This window comes from Neovison vison, chromosome 13 (assembly GCF_020171115.1).
Source record: "Neovison vison isolate M4711 chromosome 13, ASM_NN_V1, whole genome shotgun sequence".
In the NCBI taxonomy this organism is placed as follows: domain Eukaryota; kingdom Metazoa; phylum Chordata; class Mammalia; order Carnivora; family Mustelidae; genus Neogale; species Neogale vison.
In genome coordinates, this window is record NC_058103.1 from 93,387,913 (window position 1) to 93,405,354 (window position 17,442).

Genomic DNA, 17,442 nt, shown 5'->3' on the forward strand with positions numbered 1-17,442 from the left:
CTTAGCCCTAAGCACATCTCCAGGGCCAGCAAGGCAAAATGACATCTCACAAAACAAGCATTGTTTTCTAAATCCACTGAATATGTTAGTACCATTCTCTCATACATCAGTTGCTCCTCCAGCAGTTCTGCCTTTGTATGGGCAAGAATACATCGAGGGATTTACTAGGTCTTTGACGAAATGTGGCCAGCCCCACCACTAACCCATGCCTGGATTTCTCCCAAGCATGGAGGAGCTTGGGCAGATTTTTCTAACAACCATAGTAAAAACTAAGACTGATGATGAAGATCACTCCCTTCTCCATCTTGTCATGATCTAAACTGCATGGAGTCCTCCATATTAAAGGGCTAAAGGGATTTATTTTATTATGTGCAAACTGTTTCTCTGATGTTAGTTTTTAAAAGACAACCTGTGTGCTTTTCTCCAGACACAAAATTAACAATTTCTTCCTGAGCACCTTTCAACGGGTTTGGCTGGAAAAGGTTAATGAAAAAACTCAGTATGACAGGCTTATACCCATTTTAATGGTAATGTAACCTGTGGAGAGACCTGCTCATTTTCTGCACACTCCTCCTTTCTTGACCATGATTTAACACTATCATAAAAACCCAAATTTGTACAATTTTTTAAAAAGAGCTCTGATTGGTCAGAATTTGAAGAAAGATGGCGAGGTTGTGTTCTGCCAGAAAACATGGCCAGGGCTTGGACGACTTTGGTGTTGACCTGCATCTTACTTTTCTCTCCTTCCCTCCTCCCCAGTGTCCTCACATTTGGTAATCAGCTAACTGATTCAGTGCAACATTCTCAGGAGTTAGTCCTGGTTTATAGAGGGTGAGTGGCTCTTGCTGGTTCTTCAGTGTTCCCAGGTACGGGGGCCACACCCTGGAATCCATGAGGCACACCAAAGTTAGGATGTCAGTGCAGCACACCTAAGTCTTGCCTTCCTAAGTAAAAGCTGGAGAGCCTTGGAGGTGTAATTCCTTAGAGACCCTATAAAGGACTCAAGCTTTGTTGCTTTCAGTAGATCTGAGACCAAACCACTCACCATCAGCATGACTTAGATGTGATTACCTGGGCAGGTTATCGGCCAAAAGCGATAACCACCTTGCCATATTAAGCAAATCCTTCAGGACCATTTCTTGGCCCAATGAATTCTTTCTCTTTAGAGGACAAATGTGATAAAGACCCATTGTGGCCAGGGTAGGATTATGGTTACCACCTGGTCTCCCACTAACCATTGTTAATCCATTCAGAAGGTGTTCTAGACATTCGTGAACTGCCATGTTAGAGGGTTCTGGTTTCTTCAAAACAAATGCTTCTGGTGTACCGCTGGCTACCCTGACCAATCAGAGGAAAGAATTGTACAAAAGTCTGTCCTGCTTACTAACTGTTAACACCCAGACTAAAACAAGGTGTCCCACGGATCCCTCTTGACCTCACTCTCAACCCTTCCGCTCAGGCACCGCTCCATTAACCTCTTCCTCCATGGCTATCAGAGATTTTGGATAGAAACAGAGGAGTATTCCTTTGAAGAGAAACTAGTACAGGATTTGGCTGTAAGTACTGACCCAGCTGGAAGCAGATATGGGTGTGAATGGATCTGACCTCTGTATTTGCGTGTGTGTTCTAACAGTTAAACATTCACAAAGAATCGGGCGCATCAATTTGAAAAGAACTAACTGTATAAACTCTCAGAGAAGGCCCTGCTAATGGCCATAAGAGCCAGAGGATGAATTTTGCTTGGAGGTGCTAGTACTGTTACCATCCTCATCATCATTATTAACAACTAATATTTCTTGGGATGCACAGCCATGCGATGGGAAGTTCATGCTAAGTTAAGTTTTGAGCACCATCAGTTGCAGGAGGCCACCCCGCCCTAGCCCAGGCTCTGCATTTCCCATCAGCGGCTCTGCTTTAGGGAAGGCACATCTGAAGCCCCTTCCTGCACCTTATGTTTCTCTATCCGGGCCCTACAGAAAATGTGTCGTGCCCTGTCGCTAACAGACTTCATGCCCCCAAAACGACTTAAAGCAACATGCAAGGGGACAAAACTTATTGCAGAAGCACCACAAAACCTCATCATGGTACAGACAGAAAATAAACTTTTCTCTCCTTTGGCCAACCCATGGTTCTTTTTTTTTTTTTTTTTTTAAATCCTCCTTATTTCTCCCATTTATTTTTTCTCTTATCCCTTACTCTTTCTGTTACTCTCACTCTGTGTGTCTCATACTCGGTCTTTCTTCTGTTTCTTTCTCCTTCCCTAACACCCTCTCTTTCTTTTCCTTCTCCCTCTTTTTTTTTGCATTTAATCCTTTCTCTCCCATTTTTCTCCCATTTGTCTTCGTGCCCTTTGTCCTTTTCCTATAGTCCCATCAGTGAGAATGATAGTTCCTCGGTTTTCCCAGTTCCTTGATGAGTGTGAGGTTGACAACGAGCATCACTTTGGCCCTCCACTTCTCAGTCATTCATGCAGCCTGTGTAGTTCTCACCAGTTTACTGAATGTGGTACACCCTGCAGGCTGTGCTGTTGCTAGAAACTCACTTTTACCCCTGCGTCAGACACGATTTCCTTTTCTGTAAAAGGAGGTTGAGAAAAGACTTAATGAAGGGAGAAACTGCGAGGCTTGCAGCTCCAGGCTGGGATATCTCTGAAGCAATAAGATTTTTAGAATCAGCAGTGAAGTTAGGAAAGAAATGGTGAACTGGCTTGAGTCTAGGATAGTATCAGACCCCAAATGGCCTCAGTGCTTAATAACCCTTGTCCCACCCTATTTCCAGCCCAGCTCTCCAAGAGAAATTTCAGATGTTGACTGAGAGGTCCAGCCTCTCAGGGGACTCTCCAGAGCTTTCCTCCTGAATTCGGGTGCCCAGGGCTTGCATGAGGGTTCTGCTGACAGAGGGCTCCTCCCCTGTGGTCAGGCTTTTGCTTTTCCTTTCATCTCGTTTGAACCTAAAATTGCTGTTTCTTTGATTGGCTGAAATATATATTATACATATATATACATATTTATGTCCCAAACCTTGCATCCTTGGGGCTTCTTGTCCTGAAATAAACATATGACATAGTGGTTTCTCTTCGTGCTTTTATCGGACGCACTCTGTGCTTTGCGCTTTGCCGTCTCTTTGTTCGCATGCATTTATGTGGCGCATGCTGAGATCCATGCCTAAAACCTGTCTGCATTGGTTTATGTAGAAATCCCCCAAGGTGGAAGAGGAGGAGGAGGAGGAGATGGAAAAGCAACCAGACCCACTTCATCAGATCATTCTCCATTTTAGCCGCAATGCTCTCACGGAGAGGAGGTCAGCACCACCAGAACTCCCTGCTTCTCCCAGGCACAGTGCTGCCAGCCCCACACCTTCGTCTCACAGAGGGCAGTGCCCAGAAAGGGGATAACAGATTTGAGCAGCCCTCCTTGCTGCCCTATTGGCCATCAAGAAACATCTAGGCAAATTCTTATGAGCCACAGCCCTCTCTTCGTAATGCCAGATGTGGAGGCTGAAGATTAGCGTGAAACGGTAGCCTTCCAACCTGAATTCCATCAGCCAGTGCTTTTTCACATTTTCAGAGTAGTTTCTAAGAATCTGGGTGAGAGGAGGGTTTTTCTGATTAATTCACTGGTGCCCATAACGTAAGATCTCTGTGGCTCTTAGTCTTTTCTGCTGGGTCCAAAATGTAGCCTGCTAAATATTTCCTCCATTCTTTCCAGCAAACTGGAAGATGACCCTTTGTACACGTCCTATTCCAGCATGATGGCCAAGGTACACCTGCGTTTCTGCCCCTTGTCTCAGCCTTTCTGTCTTCCCTTTTACCTCTGTGGACACAGGGAAACTGTCATTTTGAACAGCAGGGTGTAGGACTCGGTCATGACCTGGGTTCCAGGCACTGCACGGTTCATGTACTACAGGGTGACATTAGCAAACTGTTCCACTGTCCTCATAAGGAAACTCTGAAGCTTTGCAGAAATGGTGGATGCCATCATGTCGTACACATGGCAGCTCCAGGCTCGCTATGGGGAGTTCAGGCATACAGACTATTCTTACATTTCCAGTCAACGTTGAGCACACACCCAAAAGTTCCAACATACCTGTAGGTGAAGGAAGTTCAGTACATTTGGAAATGGTCTTTAAAACCTGGAATGAGATCCTAGTGCTCTGGCAAAGGCGAGTGACATTATTCCTATGTCATGGAGGGGGACAGCGGCCACCGGGATGCTGAGTAGTAAGAGAACTGCTCCTTCTCAAACAGGAACCCCCCCCCCATCTGACAGAAAGAGGGATTTGTGGACTTGACTTCTTGCCAAGCCCCTGGCTTTTGTGTAGAAAGGGCATTCCTGGCTTCATGTACACCAGAACTTCACTAAGTGGAAGAGTTCAGGTCTTTGGTTAAACTGGATGGGTCGCCATTGACTGTATGAGCTCAGGGTTCCCACTTCTCCTTTTGGAACCCCTTGGTAACTACAAAGAAGACATTTTGAGTAGAATGTTGCCCTACAGTGGTCAAAATGTTCTTGGTTTTCACAAGTTCTGAGATCCTGAGGTGCCTATGAATTACATCCCATCCCATGCCCTTGCTCTGTAGAACAGTCTCATCTGTTATACTCACTTTCATTTGTCTCCTCCTTTCCCTGCTCCGTGGAATCCAGAGTTGTCAGAGTGGGGAGGACGAAGAAGAGGAGGAAGACAAGGAGAAAACATTCGAAGTAAGTTTTTATGAAGATTGAAGACGGGGCCATCCGCCAAAGCCAAAGCCAACTGGCAGGCCCTCAGAGACGGGTGCTGACATGAACCATGTGCCTTACCCACCACATGTATCTGGTGGCAAAAACAAGAGTCTCTGTGCACGAGGCACACCCATTAGCCACAGTTCTCTTGTCAGTATTCTGGACTAATGAAAGGTCACAGGCAGCCAGTCTGTCAGCAAACCCCCCTCACAGGTTGGGTCTTCTGGGAAATTTTGCACTCCTCCCCAAATATGGTAGTAACAGGGGACAGAGAAGGACAAATTCAAAGATCCAAAAAATGTAAACTCAAAGCAACGGAAACACTGAGATGGTTTTGCATCCTTATTCTGTAAATGTCATTAGTCACAATTTTGATTTTGAGGCAGTGTGGGACATGGAATTTCCCAAGATAAAACCATATTAATTTACTGATAACTCTCTTCATAGACAAAGTGTGTAACAGTAAGATTGGGCTTCCTTCTGGAAGGCCTTGGCATTGTAGTGTTCCATATCCAGAAGAGTCTCTGTTAACGGCGATCTGAGTATTCTAGATAAATGGGTGTTTTCTACATTCGGGCAGATAGGCTTCAGTTGAGCCCTCAGCAGCCTTCCCTGTGTGAGGAAGCATGAAAAACAAACCCATTTTAATCTGGGGTCACTTCCTAGAATGAGAGTATTACAGGAGAATGGGCTATGTTTCCTACCAGTGCGAAAAGTAGAAAAGTCATCATCAAACTATGAGTGGTTTGTGGATGGACAGTTTTGGAAAGCTGACGTAGTGTCTGGAAATCAAATTCACAAGATTTCCTTATCCAAAATTATTTGTGCAAGTACAGATTCTCTTGGTTTACGTTAGCATGGCAAATGGCCTAAGGATAAACAAATTTTTCCCTGCTTTGTTTATTTTTTTTTTTCCAGGAGAAAGAGATGGAAAAGCAGAAAACCCTCTACCAGCAAGCACGGCTGCATGAGCGGGGAGCTGCAGAGATGGTCCTTCAGATGATAAGTGCCAGCAAAGGTGATTCCGTGACTTTGTGGCTAGGCCCCCGTCGCTCCCACAGAGACAGCATGCTGTGACATGAAATCATTATTAAAGAGTCCTGATAAAGCCCTGTAGATGCGATTTACCCTCCATTTTTTTGGTGATTCAATCGAATCTTCACCATGGCAGGTGAGATGAGCCCCATGGTGGTTGAGACTCTGAAGCTGGGCATCGCCATTCTGAATGGGGGCAACGCCGGCGTGCAGCAGGTACGGGGGGCTCCCACTGGGTAGTTTAGACTTCTTGGGGTATACCCGCTGGACAACTGTCATGCTCTGGGGAAGAGTGCTGGCTCTGCTGAGCAGGGAGACCCCCCAGAAGCACCCCTGCTGGTGTTTGTCCTTAGTGGCCAGTTACATCAGAGTTGCCGGGAACACAGAAAAAGCCAGACCTGGGAGTTTATAGACAAATGTGTACTCAACAGAGAGGGTTTAGCTGGGGTTCTAAGCAAAAAACATTCAGGTTTTTTTCATCATTGGATGATTTTTTGCATAGAGAGCCTCTAGAGGACATTTACTAAGTCTTAGGTTTGTACTTTAACCGATTGACATGTTAGCTGTCATACCGTGAGCAAGGAGCCCAACCAGTTAAGTGGAGTTCATAGCCCCAGACACCTGTTTTCTGCTCATTGGTTCATTTGTTCATTCATTCCTTCACCGCATTGGATTGCTGACTCTGCACTGAGGGCAGGCTCTGTTCTGGGATGGAGGGCGCAGTACTTAATAATGCAGCAAAACGGCCCTGCCTGCAGGCATTCACTGAGGCAACACGGGGAAGCCTAGTATGGAGCTCCAGGCACAGGGAATCCAGCAGTGTCTGAGTTAAAGCTGGCTGCAGGAGCCAGGAATATTCTGGTGTCCCCAGGGCACTGCAGGCTCCGGCTGAAAGCCTCTGTGTGCACAGGAAACTGACATTTGAAAGACTAGTGGTATTTGTGAGGGTTATAGCACAGGGCCCGTGAGAACCTCCAAATTCATAGCTACCACTATTACATATAATCTGCCTCAGCCTTTAATGCACCCCAAACAAATTTGTCATGAAAGAACTACCATTTTCTGAAACACCCTTCACCTTCTGTTCTCTTCCATCACCATCCCATCAGTTGATTTTCTTGCAGGACATTTTTTTAAAAATATTTTTATGATGTCAGACATCATAAGTTCCTGCATTCCCAGTAACAGAGAACAGAGAAAACAAAGTCTGATTGTAAGATACTGAGCTCTCAACTAGGCTTTTTCCTGGCTAAGCTTCTTTGCTCCAATGCACCAAACTCAGCTCATGAGTTTTTCAGATGATACTCCAGGAACGTTTTACTAGATCACGGTCTTGGTGCTTATTCCCAAATGGGAGAGGCTTCAAAGAGCAAATCTATGAATGTCAATGATCTACTGTACTCCCCTGAGCAGAAGTACCAGTGGACCTTTACAAAATAAAATGTCGACCTGAAGAGATTCTGGTTCCATAGGAAGAGGGTGGGTGGGGCTCAGGCACATGGAAGGTTGAAAGCCACTGGTGGTTCTAATGCTTACCCAACTTTACAAACCACCACCCTGGACATGACGTCATGTGACTGGGACTTGACATTTCTCCATTCCAGTTGGGAGGGTCAGTACTCGTGGTGTAATTTACATCACTTTTCCTTTTGAAATATGTCTCCCTTGTAGAAAATGCTAGATTACCTAAAGGAGAAAAAGGATGCTGGATTCTTTCAAAGCCTTTCTGGTCTTATGCAGTCTTGCAGGTAAATATGGGAAAACCACCTATAGCATTTTTTTCTGTTCAGAAGGAAGAGGAATGGGGTAGGAGTGGGACCACAAAATAAACTAGCTTATCATGGAATTGTTGAGGAAGGACTTACCTGCTTTAGAAAGCTAAGAAGGTCGGTATTGTTCCTCCAGCTTTAGGCTTATATTCAAATAGCATACAGAAGGGGAAATGTAATCTCCATTAGATACACAAACACACACCTAGTTTGGTTTTTTGATCAATCACCTTTACCTCCTTTTCTTTGGTATGTCATTTTCCTCAGACCTGAGTGTTTCTCCTAACACATATGCTCATAAAAGCCAAACCAGGAAAGAATGGAAAAGCAGAGGAATGCCTCAGTATTACTCAAGGCTATGTTTTCATTAGGCCCATTAGGCCCTCTGTTAATCTTCATCCTTAACAGTTCTTTGAGCCTGATTAAGTATTTGGTGGGTACATATTTTGACACAGGCATTTCAGCAGAGGTCCATCCTAACATGGGAATATTTTGCCATAGCCTAAAATACAAAGCATTGAACTTCTACTTTTATTACCACGTATGTAACCTCCTCTCATGGCTGACCCCCTGATGGATGAACAATGCAGAGCCAAAAGTTGTTTAAGGTTATCAAGCCTACTCATTTTGGAAACAAGCCAGCAGTCTTTCTAAGCATCAGCTTACTCGCTAAGATTCATATGTATTTTGAATAGTCTGTAACTCGTTCTAAAAGAAATCAGAGTTATAATTATCTAGCTAATTTGCCTCTAATTAATATTCTTAAAAATAGAGTTATTATGTTTTCCACTTAAAAATTTGCAAGATGGACATACTTCCCTTTGGTGGACTTCATAATTTTGCTAACCTTGTTTGATGGAATAAATATTTTATGTACCCTGGAGTGAGAGGGAACATATTTGAGCTGCAGTACAATCCCTTTTTCTGAGCTCCATTTTTTTTCCCGCGCCAACAACCAACTTGTTTATTACCTCTCTCAAGAAAAGAAAATGTAATATTGCCAGGCCCGACTTCACTGAAGGTAAGATAGTACATGTGGACTCAGAATGACAAAACTCAAGGCAATTCAGTTCCATGTTGCCCACAAAATTCTCAATTAAATTTCTAAGTGTTCTCTTAGTAGTATCTAATACTTCATATTATTAAACTCATTCGTAATTATGGCTTAGAGGGACAGGTGACATGCCCTTAGAGGCCAAGTGAGTACTAACAGAAGTTTTAAGATATTTCATGATTTTTGTTAATTATAAAAAGAATACATATTGGTAAAATACCAAAACATTAGAGAAATTAAAACATTTGAAATGGGTGTTTTGGAATGGAGTAAGGATCAGAAATATCTATTCCCCCAGATACTCTCCTGAATTAGAACTGCTCCTCTTTGTCCAAAGGTCCTACTTCCCTGCTCTCTTCCCTTAACAACAAAGCTAAAATGGAAAGATGGTTTTGTGTTATTGAGAAGAACTTTTCTACACCAGAATCTGGGAAAGACCAACAATATGGCAATAGGAATTTTCACTGTTTTCTCTTTAAAATTCATCTAACTTGCAGAAGATATGTGGCTCCCTAAAAGGGGTAAAGAAATGCTGTGGTTTTTTTCCCTGACATCTTTCCAATCCAGTGGTCATTTCCTTTGCCTGGTGGTTACAGGGAAGGCAAAGTTTTACAGAATCTTAATGGATTCAGCCATAAGCTGCCTTAGCAGCTATATTTTTGTGAGACATAACTCCTGTTATGGTCTATTAAAGCCTTTCAGATTGGGGAAGGAGAATCTGTTAGAGAAACAGAATGAGCCCCAGTTGGAAATAATATGGTTATACATTGTCCTCCTTATCAAACTCTGTGGTTGTACTAGGTAGGATTTGGGGGTGGCTGTGATTGGGAAGTTCACAGAAAGTGGAGACCAAAAAAAAAAAAAAAAAAAAAAAAAAAAGGCTAGCTTGTTACAGGTTCAGGGACACCACTACCTCCAGAAAGCTTAACCTCTGCTACTGTTGGCTTTTGAATGACACAAGAATTCTAAAAGGGTGTGGCCCTTTGAACTCTGAACTCTGCAGCACCGTCAGTGAGTATTCCTCCCAAGCCCTAAAACCACAGTTCTTATGATTCAAGGAGAAAATAGGTAAATGTGGGAGGGAAGCATTAATTTGTGCAGTTTAAAGTAGACTTTCTTTAGGGAAATCACAGAAACAGATTATTCCTTCTTTATTTGGGAAACCTTTCTAAATCTTCATGCATAAGAAAGAACTCAATCTGGACAAACAAGGACAGTCATTGTAAGTTCTTCTGACCCCTCTCAGTGCATGCCTGAGAGCTTATAGGCATCCTTGGGCAACACTCTTGACGCAAACCCAGGGAACTGCTAGGCTTTGAGCCACACGGCACTGTGTTAGACCATTTATGATAACCCAAGGACAAGATATTCTTAGTCAATAAATGCACTGACATTAGAAATCCATTTTCCTAGTGTGCAGAGCCCTGAACCTTGTTTTCTCTCGTCTCTTACAAGTGTCCTTGATTTGAATGCGTTTGAAAGGCAAAATAAAGCAGAAGGCCTGGGGATGGTTACTGAGGAAGGAACACGTAAGTAACTAATAAATTTGGAGGCCGTTCTCTTCCTGGTTACCATAATTAACTATTTCTGGTTAGAGCCCCTGCTCAGTGCTTCTTAATCTGCAAGGACTTGCCCAATTTCAGCAAACTCTTCCCATCGGTAGCTTTGATAAAGGCTGGATGTGATCACAGAGCCAGCCTTAACTAAACACAGTTTATCATGGTGTTTATGGTTTTTCTTACTTTGCCTTCTGTTTTTCTCTTTTCACCAGTCATTGTGCGTGAGCGTGGTAAGTCTGAGAGTCTGGCCCCAGTTGTCTACCATGCATGTGAGTCCTGAGGGACCTTATTTAATTGCTGCGGTGTAGACACATTTTTTAGGTTTGGTAGTTGCATGTGAAGCTTAACTCAGTATTCTGATGCTTAATTAAAGAAGCATTCTCCATCTGTAAAGCATGGGTTCTGGACCGTGAGCCATTACTGCCAGCAGCCTAGCTGTTTTCCTGACAAATGCATTCCAGGGCTCACTACGTTGGCTTGGTTGGTCATTGTGTTCTGTAGCCTCAGTTCCAGGTTACTGGGGTTTTCCCCCCTTCATTTAAAGTTCCCTTTCTGAACTGTTCTGATGCAGGCCCTTTGTCACTTTTGCAGTTATTTGCCTTGCAAAGTGGTCTGGGTTGAGAAGCCAAACAAATGCTCACCAGTATTCTGTTTTCAAGGTGAAAAAGTACTCCAGAATGACGAGTTTACACGTGATCTCTTTCGGTTCCTGCAGTTACTTTGTGAAGGACATAACAGTGGTAAGTAGAACAGATTGATTTGTCAAAGGAAAACAACATTCAGGTGCCAAATTATGATTCAGCTCAGGATGCCACATTTCATACAACCAGCTGCTGACTCAAGGACAACAGTTAATCCATTCCTCAATTAAAAAAAAAAAAAAAAACCCTCATTGGAAAACTGACTTGAACTTCAGGGCTGGTGTTATTTAGTGCCACCCAGACTGAGTGGCTTCCAGAATCTTCAGATGGTGACTCTAAACACCCACCCCTCTCCGTCAAGTCCCTGGCCTCACAAGGATGGGAGGGCTCAGGGCAGGACCCTGTCCTGCAGGACACACCAGGACCCAAACGGGGTGATCTTGTAAGGCTTTTTACACAGCATGTCTCTTCTGAGTTTAGCCAAGAACGCTTGCCCAGCATCCTCGGCATGACGAGAGAGGCCCTAACACAGCCCTGGTGTTCTTAGACTTTCAGAACTTCCTGCGGACTCAGATGGGCAATACCACCACCATAAACGTCATCATCAGTACTGTGGACTACCTCTTGCGTCTGCAGGTCAGTGGGTCTTGGACGGTGGCATGGCTCACGCACATTTCAGAAGCTAAAGACTATTGCATAGGATCAGGGAAGGCCCAGGGTCTGGTCCAGCCCCAATAAGAACAGTGTTATATCCTATGTCCACACACTTATGAGAAGTCAAATACCTAAAAACCTGTATTTGAAAACTGAAATAGGGGGAGTGGTTAAGTATCCAATCATCTTGGATGAAATGCCAGTTTACCTCGGTTTTGCCAGTGAAAACCTCACCACAGTGCCCGAGAGCCACAATACATGAATGGAAACAGATTTTCACTAGAAAAGAGAGGTACAGGAGATAGTGGGAATAGGATGAGTGTACAAGTTCTTAGTGCCTGAGAAGTCACTCCGTTTAACTGTTTGAATGAAATCCTAATAATGACAGGAAAATCTACACAAACATTTAAAAAAAAAGGATTCTCTCTCCTCTCTGCTAAGTCTTCCTCCTGGTTCTGCCACTTACTAGAGCAATCTCTTTAACCTCCCTGTGTTCTGACGTTCTCATCTATAGAATGGGTAGCACCTGTCTCATAGGATGGTTGCAAAGATGGAGAGATGTCCTACAGGGCCGTGGGACAGAATAACCTCTGGCACTTCCCAGTGTTAGCTCTTGTGTCCCTGTTCTTGTGCCAGTTAGTTGGATGATAAATATGATTACCTTTAATGTACATTTTTCATTGTGAGTGAGTTTTCCTGCCTCGTGGTCACCCGTGTCCTGCTGAACACCATCCTCTCTCCTATCTGGTCTTTTTTAGAGGAGTATATGCTCTTCAGAGATGCTAGGGATTAGGTATCTCTGTGCTTCTTCCTAGGTTTCTATACTAAGGAGGAGGTCATAGAAATGTGGGTTTCTCCTGTACTCTTTCTGAACCTTGGGTTTTTAGCTTCACTGACTGGAAGTTTAAGAAACACTTAACTCTCCTTGTTTGTTCTTAGGAGTCAATCAGTGATTTCTACTGGTATTATTCAGGGAAGGACATCATTGACGAATCTGGACAGCACAATTTTTCCAAAGCTCTGGCAGTCACGAAGCAGATTTTCAATTCTCTTACGGAATATATCCAGGTACGTGCTGCAGAGTGCAGGCTTGAGAACAGAGCATTTTTAATGCCCCCATATTTTGTATTCCCTAGGGAATAATAGGACGGCTTTATGGACTGTGCCTCCAGACCTGGCACTGACAATGTGGAGCCACGAATAGGAACCACGTATAGAAGAGTATTTCGAGAGGACTACTCTGTAGGAGAAGCTACAGTTCATGGTCTTTCACTGTGACCTGTTCCTAGCATTGGCACACACTCTTTGCATTTACCTAGTTACATTTTCCTTTCCCTCTTAGATTGAAAATTTTTGTGGGCGGAAAATTTCCTATTTGATCTAAAATTCTTCATTTCTAGCATGTGTGGCTCACCCTAGCTACTCATTAAGCATGAGGGGTCGAGTGCACAATTGATAGAATGAAGGAATAAAGAGATAAATGATGTTGAGTCTTGGGATGAAGAAGCTATAAGATCCTACGAATTTGTCAGAAAATAAACTCCTTGGAAAAGAGTTTAGCAGCACATAAACTATGTCCAATGGCAGTCAAATTTAAAATGAATTTCCAGTTGAATATTTAGATCTCACAGCATTCTTTCCATTTATAACAGTCTCTGGTTATTGCATGCAGTAGTCTAATGACTGTGGAAAGAATGTACTTGGGCCTAATTTCCTGTGAGGTCAGTAGCCGTATCACAGTCCTCTGGGGTGTAGTAGGAGATTTTTTTTAAAAACTATCTAATGAGTGCGCCAGCACACTCCGATCATATTTGTTTATTAAAATAAACACAAAACTAAGACTCAGCTTGGAAGATTTTAAGGGAGAGAGCAATCCTTGTTTTACTCAAGGATTATAAGAACATGGAGACAGAACTATAGAAACAGGTGACTGATCTGAAGTGTCACAGAATGTGAAATATCTGGGGAGGTCATTGAACAGATTTGACAAACATTTGATTTGCTCTCTGGAGAAGCCATCCTAATCTTCAGAATTTCCCTTGGAGCACTTAACCCAAAGTAAAAAAAGAAGCTTCTTTTTGGTGAATGTGAGTTTCTTACAACAACTTTTTTGTTCCAAAATGAATCTAGAATTTTCTAGGGATTAGACATCAAATGTACATGAACAGTGATTTTTCTTTTTAAAGATTTTATTTATTTATTTGAGAGAGAGAGCGAACACACAAGCAGGGGGTGGGGGCAGAGTAGCCTGATGTTGGGCTTGATCCCAAGACTCTGGGATCATGACCTGGGCCGAAGGCAGATGCTTAACCCACTAAGCTATCCAGGCGCCCCTCAAACAGTGATTTTTAAACAAGCTTACATGATTTAGGAAGTTAGGCACTGCCTCTCATGCTGCCCTCTTCCTTGGGAATTCTGCCAGCCCTTTTCTAGAGCTTGAGGTGGTACCTGTGTTCTTTTTGGAAATTTATTATAGAAGATCAATTTGAAGATGAAACAAAATCTAAGGAAAAGTTAAGGATGAGAAGCATAGGCAGAACATGACAGAAGAATCTAAGGGTATGAGAAATATACAAAATGATCTCACTGAGGGGGTGGGGAATAAGGTGCTAACCTAAGAAACTTTGGGAATGAATACTGACTGTAAGACCAAAGGCAAAAGGAACTGTATGTAAGCACTTTAGTTGCTAAAGCTTTTCCCCTAGGGATATGTGTTATTAATTCTCCAATCATTTTACACATATAATGGAAGTGAGCCGTTACTAAATGGCAGGAGCCAGGCTTCTCACTGTTGAATGATTACAGATAAGCAAGAAGAAGCTAGATGGCCCACTGGCCCACGTGGAAATGTGTTAGAGTTGGATACATAGGTCAGTATGCTAAATTCATGTTGGACCGTGGTATTGATACAGATACTTACCTATGGAAACATTTCTAGATACTTTGCATACACATGGGCTAGTATAACCCACACATATCTGCTGTCATGTCAGCTGAGAGGGCCTTAAAATAATGACATCACAGTAGCAGCAGGCACAACTAGCACCCAGATCAGTTTCTAATACCATTTTCCAGTGAGAGGAACCAGACTTCTTAGAGAAAGGGCTTGTCCTAGTGCTGGGGCAAGAAATATGCAAGAAGACATGGAGAATCCCATATATAGCGCAAGGAAATGTGGGGGGTGGGACAGGGAAGAGAGAGAGAAAGATGGGCTTATGTCCAAGGGACACAGGCCAGCTGAAAGAGCTACCAGGGGCCAAAACTGAAACAATTTGAGTGACAAAATTGAGTAGATTGGGTAATAACCCAGAGCATAAAATGAATATGTGGAGTCCCTATTAATTTAAGTAAATGATTAAATAGGTAAGAATGAATAGACAAATCTCCCATGTGGAAGAATTCCAGATGATTTTTTTTTAAATGTTGATTCAATGTATAAAAATAAGAAAATTTATTGGGGTGCCTGGGTGGCTCAGTGGGTTAAAGCCTCTGCCTTTGGCTCAGGTCATGATCCCCAAGTCCTGGGATCAAGCCCCTCATCAGGCTCTCTGCTCAGCAGGGAGCCTGCTTCCTCCTCTCTTTCTGCCTGCGTCTCGGCCTACTTGTGATCTCTGTCTGTCAAATAAATAAATAAAATATTTAAAAAAATAGGAAAAGTTATCAAGATAAAAAATGGAAATGGGTAATGAAGTCATTCCTCTAAGTTTAGCTTTCAGAAAAGGTAGAGATTATATTATACTTAAAATTTAGGTTAACAATAAGAAAATCCTAAAGGTGGTTGAACATTAGGAACATATTTTTTAAAGATTTTATTTATTTATTTGTAAGAGAGAGAATGAGAAAATACAAGCAGAGGGAGCAGCAGACAGAGGGAGAGGGAGAAGCAGGCTCCCCACTGAGCTGAGAGCCTGATGTGGGGCTGGATCCCAGAACCCTGGGATCATGACCTGAGCTGAAGGCAGAGGCTTAACTGACTGAGCCACGCAGGCACCCCTGAACATTAGGAATATTATTCACATTTTTTTACTTGAGTAGATAGCCATGGCACATAGCATTTTATGCATAGCTTTACCTGAAAACAGTAGGGCCTGCTTTTCAAATTGTGGAAGCCTGGAGTTCCTCAGAACCCCTTTGAGGCCGAGGTGGAGGTGAGAGTGGGCTGGAGTATCCTTCAGTCCCATTTCAACCAGAGCATTTCACTCTTAAATAATGTTCTTCTTTGTAGTATTTTATTTGAAGAACACATTCTCAAGCTAAAAGAAAATCTCTGAAAAACCACTGCACTGTGAAATTCCTCGTGGTTTTTTCCTGGACCAGGTCCCTATGCTGGGGTGCAAAAAGTAACACCCTGGGAAAACAGTGAGCCACAAAATACATGACTTTTGGAAGGAGCTATCTGCTAGTAGAAGCAGGTGTCCTGTGCACTGACTAGGGCAAGATTCAGAGCAGCACATGCTGAAGTAAGTCTCCAGGAAATAAGGATGCCCTCCTCTCTATAGGGCCCTTGCATTGGGAACCAGCAGAGCCTGGCTCACAGCAGGCTGTGGGACGCGGTGGTCGGCTTCCTCCATGTGTTTGCTAACATGCAGATGAAACTCTCTCAGGTACTGTGGCCCTTCCCCGCTGTGTCATTGGTGTGAATGCAAAATCACTCCCCACCTCTTGGTATTACCCTGTGTTCACGTGGCTGCTTGGTCAAACGGCTGGACCAGCCATGCAGATGAGGTCTCACTTTTAAACCTGAGGGCTTCACTGGGTGACAGGAACAAATGCCTCCAGGGGTGTCCCAGACAGGCTTTTGCATGGATGCAGCTTCCTTCCTTGTGTCCCACCAACCTATCCTTTACATAATTGCCTCAACATTCGCTTTTTATGATGCTCATCCTTTTTGCTTCCTTGTCACTGTTGTGTCAGTTTCTGACAATCTACCAGCCCCTTCTGGGTCTGTCAAATGTCTGCATGTCTCTGTAATTCATATATCCCTTTTCTCTCACCTTGGCTTCCCCTCCCTCCCCATTGCTGCCTTTCCTTCTCACTCCCCATCTCTCTGGCAAGATGAATCAGAATCGCTCCGAGCATTTATTATGAACAAACAAATGGAGTGTATATAGTTGTCGATCGCCTCTCTCCATGACAACACATGAGGGAGAATTTCAGGATGTGTTTCAGGCTGATTAGAGTAACATTTGCAGCATTAATTTAAGTAACGTGTATCTAAAATTTTCAAGGCTGTCACATCTGTCCCCTCTCTACTGGAATGTGCTATTTAACCCTTTCATTTTTCCCCTTTTGACTCTGGCCTTATGGGAGGAGAGAGTTCTTGGGAGCGCTGCTCATTTGGCGGTAACATGTCCACTCCTGTGTCAGCCCAGCTGGGCCGGTGAGGTGTGAAGGCTCTGGAGACAGGAGCCTGGCCCTGCTTCCTTTCTTGCTGGTGACTTTTAAGAGTCACTCCCCCTTCCTGGTTTTTGGGTCCATCATCTGTGAACTATTGGGAATTAGGATAGACGATCTGAGGTCTCTTCCAGCTCTTCATATTCTCTCCCCTGTGATATTCCATGTGTAGCTCTGACCCACGCCAAAGGGGGGCAGTCCCCCGAAAGCTAGAGACTTGACAAAATTGTGTTTGTGAGAGAGAGTGTCTGTACAAGAAGTGTGGCCCAGAATGTACTTTTAAATCTCACCCTCAGATTGCCCACCTCAGATCATCCAAGGGTTGTTTTTCCTTCTGTGACATTGAGTTTAAAACAGAGAGCTAACTTGGCAATGCCCTGTCTGTGAGGCTGAAGTGAAAACCAGACAGACTAGCAGCAGAAGCAGAGGAATAGCCTCAATTCTATAATATATTAAGGGACAGTGGCACCCAGATCACCACCAGCTAGAATCAGGAGACCCTAACCCAGAAAGAAAGGAGAACCCACTTGATGATTATAACTTTGATACCTAATTGGATTGCAGTAGTATTCCCCAAAAGCTCACCTGATCATTCTTAGTATACAAAACACAACA

The 17,442-nt window shown here is 43.4% G+C and overlaps 1 protein-coding gene across 1 annotated transcript in view; it reads left to right on the forward strand.

The window, feature by feature from the left end:
• RYR3 (ryanodine receptor 3) overlaps window positions 1-17,442 on the forward strand; it is a 515,475-nt gene that overhangs the window by 470,677 nt on the left and 27,356 nt on the right. Inside the window, 12 exon segments of the mRNA XM_044230143.1 lie at window positions 1,460-1,556; window positions 3,194-3,300; window positions 3,708-3,759; window positions 4,644-4,700; window positions 5,640-5,739; window positions 5,893-5,972; window positions 7,428-7,504; window positions 10,035-10,108; window positions 10,798-10,878; window positions 11,327-11,415; window positions 12,373-12,501; window positions 15,933-16,037. Of these exon segments, the coding sequence (XP_044086078.1) occupies window positions 1,460-1,556; window positions 3,194-3,300; window positions 3,708-3,759; window positions 4,644-4,700; window positions 5,640-5,739; window positions 5,893-5,972; window positions 7,428-7,504; window positions 10,035-10,108; window positions 10,798-10,878; window positions 11,327-11,415; window positions 12,373-12,501; window positions 15,933-16,037 (1,048 nt within the window).